This window comes from Neophocaena asiaeorientalis, unplaced genomic scaffold (genome assembly GCF_003031525.2).
Source record: "Neophocaena asiaeorientalis asiaeorientalis breed wild unplaced genomic scaffold, Neophocaena_asiaeorientalis_V1.1 scaffold540, whole genome shotgun sequence".
NCBI lineage: Eukaryota > Metazoa > Chordata > Mammalia > Artiodactyla > Phocoenidae > Neophocaena > Neophocaena asiaeorientalis.
In genome coordinates, this window is record NW_020172141.1 from 5,243,737 (window position 1) to 5,251,684 (window position 7,948).

Sequence of the window (7,948 nt, forward strand, 5' to 3'; positions counted from 1 at the left end):
TAAAATTAAATAGCATACTTTATTTAACCCAGGTATGTCCAAAATATTATCATTTCCATGTCATCAATATAAAGTAACTAATGATATTTTTTACACTCTTTTTTTTGTACTAACTCTTCAAATTCTGGTGTGTTATTTTACGCTTAAAGCACAACTCAATTCAAACCAGCCACGTTTCTTCAGGCGCACAAGAGCCGAGCTTCCAGTGGCTATGTACTGGACAGCACAGGTCTAGACTTAAGAAGTGGGTGGAGAAAATATTAACGATGCAGATTAAATTTAAAACTAATACTGAGGCTGAAACATTTCAATCCCACTAACAATCTGTTCATCAGTGAGTAATCAGTAGGTCATGTATCAAATTTAAGGACAAACTTACTGGGAAGAGAGCAGGGTAGTAGTAGGCTGAACAGTGGCCCCCAAAGGTATCAGGTCTCAATCCCTGGAATGTAAAAATTTTTAAACATTTTTTAACTTTGCCAATGTGATTAAAGATCTTTACGTGGGGAGATTATTTTTGGTTATCAAGGGAGGCTGTAATGAGGGAGAGGCAGAGGAGATCTGGGACACAGAAGAGGAGGCCGTGTGGCCACAGAGGCAGAGACAAGATTTATGTGGCCACAAGTCAAGGAATGTCTACAGCCGCCGGGAGCTGTCAGACGCAAGCATGGGCCTGCCACACTGATTCCAGCCCAGTGGTGGTGATTTTGGATTTCTGACCTCCAAACTGTGAGAAAATAAACGTCTGTTGTTTTAAGCCCCCGGACGTGTTGCGATCTGTTTCAGCAGCCACAGGAAACTAATACAGGTAGATGGGATGCAGCTCCGTTTACCATATTGTGGCTGAATTACCACCACAGGTGAGCTACAAATACAAGAACTCAACAACAACTAAAATCAATAAAAGCATTCTGTGAGAAACAGCTGGCTAAACAGAATTTAAAGAGTACTATGTTTTATTACTGGTAATTTATGTGCTACACATCTATCAGTACGATCTACAATAACCTTATGTGTGTGTGTGTGTGTGTATGTGACACACACCAGGTTGTCCTGTACCCTCAGCAGAGCTCAGCACAGTCGGACACTCGTATTTTTTGAATGAATGAATGTGACTTTGGGCCTCAGTTTCCCCCACCACACAACAGGATTATAGGAATGGGATGGGTTCCGCAGCTGGGAAGGGCTGGAGCCTGATGTTGTTAGAGCACCTCTGTACACAAGCCTGGGCTGGGAGCAGAGATGGGACTCAGCACGTGGGCCAAACAGCTAGCTAGTGCCCCAGCAGAGGGCTGGGAACAGTCAGATTCAGGGACTCAGATACGGCCCCCGCATCTGCTTGGGAACTACTCAAGAGGATTCTCACAGTCCCAGAGACGGGGTGCCATGGAACCGCTGTACAGGGACAGAAACCAGCGCCAGAGACACAGCAGGACCTCCGAGGGCTGGACCCCGTTCCTCTGGCCTCATCCCTCAGTCCTCAAGGTAAAGGGCCTCCTTCACTCACTAGGAAGAACCCAGGTCTGGCTTTATCACAGCTGCAGTGGAGAATCCCTCGCAGCTCCCCAGCCCTCCGCACGAGCCCCCACCCCGTGACCCGAGTCAGGGGCCCAGGCACGGTGTGGGTGACCTTTCCCTCAGCTCCAATGTCTCCTCTCCGGGGCATCCAGGGCCCTATCCGCCCAGCCCCGTGGCTACCCCAGCAGGCCCAACTGGCCACAGACCCCAAGGAGGCTCTGCCCACCCCACCCCCACTTCACATCCTGTCACTGATTTGCAGGCCTGAGCCCTGGCCACTCACTTGCTCCCTCTGGACTCTCCCCTCCCTGTTAAATGGGGAGTTATGTGGCTTGCCAGGCTTTCACAGCAAGAATTTGGCCAAGCAGACTGGCTCTGGGCACTGGAAGTGAATGAGGGAGACTCTAGACCAAAGCCCCTGACCAGAACCTGGGAGCCAGGTCCAGGATCTGGAGGGACTAAACCCCCTGGACCCCACCCCTACTCTACCCAAACCCCTCTGCCTCAAGTCTGGATCTGCATCCACCGCTCTACCGTACTCATCTTGAGAGCAGGGGCTGGAAGGGTTTCGCTCACTATGGGGCCACAGTAAGGGCTTGGCCAGCATATAGCAGAACTCCAGAATTTGTTTAATGAGCAAAACCACCTACGTATTGTCTATAGAGGCCAGGCCCTCTCCTGCCTTTGCTCGTGCTGTTCCTCCTCCACTGGCCCGCAGCCTCTCTGATCACCCCAAGGAAGACGGGCTTCCAGAACTTAGCACAATAGGATCCTGGCTCCTGTGGGCCCACGGTGCCCTGGGCACCTGGACATACGGCTTACGAAGTCCATCCTCCTTGCAGCTGGAGAAAGACAGTGGGCGAGCCCGTCCTCAGCCCTGCGTCAGCAACTGCTCCTCTCCTCTGCGGCCTCGGTGGGCAATGAACTCTGCCCCCCCACCCCCTTCAGAGTTTCAGGGCAAAACAAAGGGATTAAGGAAGAACCAAAGGCAAGTCCTCTCTTATGACAGCATCAGACAACTGTTTCAAAATATATTAGATTTGGTTTTTATTGTAGAGCACACATATCAGGGCAAAGTGCTGCACACACAACTACAAATCATTTTTGGGAAAAAAGCTGTAAAAAAAAAAAAAAAAACAAAAAAACTGCAACTGCTTTAGTTATGCAGTCCCGACTTGAGGAATCCACACTGGCAAAGGAGCTCTGGCCCCTGAGAGGGGCTTCTTGATGGTGGCTGCCCCCCAGCTTTCTGCAGCCTCTTCTGTAAGACTAGCCCCCTGGGATGGTAGCAGCCTGGGGACTGGGAGGGCCTCTGCTCTCAGCAGGCCTGGGTCTTGGCCCTGGCTGGCAAGAAGACATTCCTAATGAACCCAGATCAGCAAAACCTTGCAGCCTTCAAGGATCTGAGCAGGTGGAAACTGCCGAAGACTTCACTTATTTTTTCCCTTTCATTATTATTTTTTAAAGGACCTTTCCTTCCCCAGCTCTCATGCCCCTGAGGCGGAGGAGGCACCAACCCAGTCTGCAGGCCTGAGCTCTGGCCTTGGATGCATCCTGCAGGCGGACAGAGGGGGCGGGCAGCTTCCTATGGGGACTGACATAGGGAGAAGGCCCAAGGAGGGCCGATGGAGAAGAAAGGAAAGGGAAAGGAAGAAGCCAGGAGACCAAAGGAAAAAATGAAAACTCAGAAGAAAACAAAAACCCTACCACACACCACAACAATTTTCCATAGCCCAAACACTAGACTCAGAAGGACACCAGTCCCTCCAGCTAGAAACAATTCCTAAAACTGCCCCAACACGGCAAGTCTAACTGTTCCACACAATCACACGTGTATGCTTAAAAGGAGCAACCCAGCAAAGAGGCAGGCTCCTGGCAAGAGGTCAGGACCACTGCAGCCGGCCCCTGGGCAGCCCAGGGACCCGTGGGCAGAGCAGGCCAGAGGGCATGCAGGAAGCCCGGGGTCTCAGCCAACTGAACAGCTCAGGGGCTGGCACTACCTAGGCCTCTGCCCGGTTCATCCCTAACAATTGCTGCAGGAGGAGCGGGTATCTGCGGGAGCTGCTGGGGCCTGGAGAGCAAGTGAGGGGTGGGAGGGCAGCAGGCCCCCTGCAGAGCCGGCAAGACCTCAACCCATCGCAGACAGTGGGGGGAGGGGGAGGAGATTGAACTTCATTTACAACACTAAGAAGATTTACATTGAAAGCAAAACAAGAATTTTTCTAAACCAAAACATTTTGTTGCTTTTAAATAAACCCAGCCAGACACAGCCCCACGTGAGGACAGCTGCCCCCCACGCCTCCACTGGCCACTCCAGCGTGAGCTTCTGTGCCTACAGATGCCAACAGCCTTTCCATCCAGGAGGAAAACCAAGAACACGAGAACCAGGTCCTGGCCAATTCTGTTCTTCAGCCTTAACAGGCAACAAACCAAGGAAAAAAATATAAGAATCAAAAAAAGAAAAGGAAAGGAAAAAAAACCCCTCAAAACGCAACAAAAGGAGGGGCAGCTAGTGAGGATCAAGCCGAGTCCCGGAGGCTCAGGCCTCAGTGCCGCCGCATCTTCACCTTGCGGGCGGGGCTGCCCGCCGCCTCCGAGCAGTCCTCCCCGGGCTCGTAGGACTTGCGCCAGTAGTTCTCCGAGCTGAGGCTGCCCCTCCGCCGGTGTGTGGGCAGCAGCACCGAGCGCCGGTTCTCCTCCTTGTCCATCTCCAGGATCCGAGGCCTGTGAGGGAAGGGGTGGCGGAGGCGTTACCCAGAGACTGGCCCAGGGCCACCCCAGCTCACCAGGTCTCCATGGAGGGGGGTGTATGGCAGTGGCAGAAGCACTGGCACCGTGTCTTTCTTTGCCCAGCAGGTGCCAACGGTCACCCCTCGTCTTTGAGACATTCCCCGGTTACCCTGTGGGGTCTGCTGGGCTCTGAGTCTTGGTGCCCCAGGACACCGCCAAGGCTGCCGGGCAGAAGGCAGCTTTCCTATCACAGCCTCAAGCCCCTGCCTGGTTCTGGCATCCCCCTCGGCTTCTCAGTCCTCCCCCGACTCCCACTCTCCCTCTCTGCTCACCAACCCCACCAGCCCTGAAACTACCAAGCTCTTACTGTCTCCAGCTCTCAGCCCATACGGCACCCCTGGCCCACACTGCCCCTCCCATACATCCTCCCCATCCTTCCAGCCTCAGCTTCAGCAGCTTCCTCAGAAACCCTTCTGAAACGGGCCCCTGCTCGGCGACCTTCCGAGGCCTGCACTTCCCTGCTAACGTCCCATGTAACCCACCGGAGCGTGTGTCAGGGAGCAGGACCAGGGAAGGCGTGGGAAGGCACACAGCGTTCCCACAGGCGGATGGCCAGGGCTTAGTCGAGAATCCACCAACCCCAGGGAACCAGACAGAAGGCATTAGAAAGGTGGACAATGCCCGGCTCCTAACCACCTACCCCAGGCTTCCCCACCCATCTTGCCCTGCAGCCAGGCCGTGGCGCCTGCTTTGCTGGCCTGTGTTGAGGGACCGCAGCTGAGTACCTGTGGGCAGCATCAGGGTCTGCCTTGCGGTGGGACCGCTTGGGTTTCAGAGCGGGGTCCCTGTTGTTTCCGGACAGACGATCTGAGGCATAGCTGGGTGGTAACACGGAGCTGCTCAGGGACTTTGTTTCCAACCGGGGTGCATCTAATCTCGTCCTGCAAAGGAAATACACGTGGGGTCACCAGCAGGCCTCTGGGGAGGGTGTGGCCCCATTAGACCAATTCTTTCTCTGACCGGGCTAGGTGGAGGCCAGCAGTCTCCTCATGGTTCAACTAGGAACTGGTCCAGCTGACTTGCAAAGACCGTCCTCCCCAAGTTCAGGCTTAGGAGTCGGGGACGGGAACACTTCTGTTTGGAGACTTCCAGTGACCTGCTGCCCCAGGGGAAGGATCCCAGGGCTCTCTCAGCTGGACGAGACAGCCCCATCTCACCCTCCTCCGGCCCAGAGATTCTCAAGGGACAGCTACTGCACCTGCCAGAGGACTGAGGGCCCCACTGGTGGGCACCAACACACTCCAACAGACACATCCACCCCTGCCTGAAAAACCAGACAGGAAGGTTCCCCCGGTCCAGGCCTGTGGAAGGATTGGAGGGGAACAGAGTAAGAGCTTCCCTACCCTTACACGGGGACGCCAAGGCTGTGGTAGAGCCAGGAGGAGGGCCCAGACCCAATCCCACATTCACGCTTGGCTCTGGTCCCAACACAGCCACCTGGCAGCTTCTGCTGGTTCCGGGACACTGACCAAGCCAAGGCCAGAGGGCTTCTGAAGGCAAAGCCCCCACCTGGCACTTGGAACACACCAGTCAGTCGAGGAAAAGCGTGCAAGTATGGAGGGGGAAGAAGGGATGGAGAAACTGGGTAGGGGTAGCCCAGGGCAGCGATCCGAGTCCTTTAGGAAGTCAGGCCAGGAGGAAGCTGGCCTGGGAAGCCTCAAAGAAGCCCCAAGGCCTCTTGTGGGATACAGAAGCCAGCAAGTCAGGCCGCTGGCAGCAAGGGGCAAGAGAGAGGCCTGCGGTGGGGAGTGATGGGGGCACAGCTGGCAGAAGGCCCTGGAGGCATCTTTCCCATGGGCTGCTGGCCACAAAGGAACAACTGGGTTCTGAGGAAGAAGGTGCTATGGCACCTCAAAGGACATCCTCACAAGAACGCTGGGGGAAGAGAGCAGAAGGGGAACCCAAGAGCTGCCTTGGGTTCTTGGGAATGACTGTGCCCGGTCCTCATAACAGAAGGGAAGACTAGGTCAGTCAGGAGGGAAGGCACATGTGCCGGGAAGTCCTGGGAGAAAAGTCTAGTCCAGGTGAGCCTCCAGGCCTCTTAGACAGGGAAGCCAGAAGGGCCCAGCTGCACTTACTGGCCCACCAGCCTCGGCTTCCACTCTGGGGACCCCGGGCTACAGGAGACAGGACCTAGGAGCAACAGGAAGATCCAGCCCTGAGGCTGCCACTCAGAGTATGGGCTAGTCACCATCCCTTTCAGGGCCTGTCTCCCCATCTGAGCAAAGGCCTCTTTCAGTTCTGAGGGTCTAGAGACCAAAGACAAGTCGCCTCCTTCAAGGCTAGGATCCTTTCGAGGGGCACTGGGAAGACGTGGTGCTGGGCACACCCAGACCTGAGGGTGGGAACCAGAATCACTGAAGCCCTGAGACCTCTCGTTGACCAGGCCAGGCCTCAGATCCCTGCGCTGAGAGCTCACACCAAATGTGACATGAGCCAAAAAGCTCGACTCAGAGGACTCCAGAGTCTGAAGCCTCGGGAAGGAAAGCGCCCCTCCAGCACTGCCGAGCCGAGCTGACCCGAAGACCCCGCGGGTGCCGGGAGCACACGCCCAGGGCAGAAAAGCCCGTGTGGGCAGGACCCGCGGCCCAAGACCGTGAAGTGGTTTCCTCGGGTGAGTGCGGAAGGCCAGAGAAGAGCAGCGCCACCAAGAGGAGAGCCTGGCCCACACACCTCCGGGGCTGGAAGGCACATCCTGCCACGCAGGCATGGCTGGCACACACTGAGCCCTGGTGGGGCCCGCCCTTCCTGAGCTGCTTGCGACTAGGGCGGCCGGCCCGGGCAGCCGGGGGCAGTGGTGGGGGCCCCTCGCGGTGGGTCCAGGACTGCTGGGGAGGCTGGGGAGACAGGTGGGACCAGCTGAGAGTGGAGGCACACAGACAGGCTCTGTGTCCCTCCAGCTGTCTGAGAGAAGAAGAGACGGAAGGCGCAGCTCCCCCCACAACAGCTCTGCTACCGTCAGGGCCAGCCCTCAGGGAAGGAGTGATCAGAAGCAGCCCCACCAGAAACTCAGCTTCCCGCACCCACTTTGGGGGCAGTAGGAGCTCTGGGGCCCAAAATGGCTCCCGACACATTCCCTGGGGCTGTTACAAGTACATCCCAGAACGTTGGAGGAGCTCTACTTTCGAAAAGCCACCAAGCTGCAAGAAGCCAGGCTACAGCCAGATGCACAGCCCAGAGCCCACCAGCAGTGTGCCTTCAGATCACACCCCTCCCCTCTTAAAGGGCAGCCAACTCCCAGGGAGCAGGCCAGGGTTCAGCAGACAGAGCCACAGGTTTGGAGGCAGGAAGCCCAGTTCTAGCAGTAAGGTCTGGGCCTGTGCCTCCTCGGGTGGTTAACAGGAACCAAGACCTTCCTTACAGATCTGAGCCAACATCCAGGGGTCACGGCAAGGCACCCCAGGTATGTCGGGACAGCCCCCAGCACAAAGCATGGACTGGTCCTAGGTACCGGGAAGCCAGAACCAAGGGAGGATGGCCAAGCATTAAGGTAACATTACCATGTGACCGGAGAGGAAGGGAGGAGACTGACTGTCTAGGTGCTGCCCTCACGTGCCTTTATCAATCATGACTCCCGTGGAGAAGCTGCTGGGGCGGGGCGGGGCGGGGGGGGGGAGGGGGAGAGTGGGAAATCAGAGAC

At 56.2% G+C, this 7,948-nt stretch overlaps 1 protein-coding gene across 1 annotated transcript in view; it reads right to left on the bottom strand.

Moving 5' to 3' along the window:
• ALKBH5 (alkB homolog 5, RNA demethylase) overlaps positions 1–7,948 on the bottom strand; it is a 24,044-nt gene continuing 16,096 nt past the window's right edge. Inside the window, exons 4-5 of the mRNA XM_024752785.1 lie at positions 5,034–5,189; positions 1–4,242 (exon numbers count right to left, since the gene is read on the bottom strand). Of these exons, the coding sequence (XP_024608553.1) occupies positions 4,065–4,242; positions 5,034–5,189 (334 nt within the window). The 3' untranslated portion in view covers positions 1–4,064. The remainder of the gene's footprint in view (positions 4,243–5,033; positions 5,190–7,948) is intronic.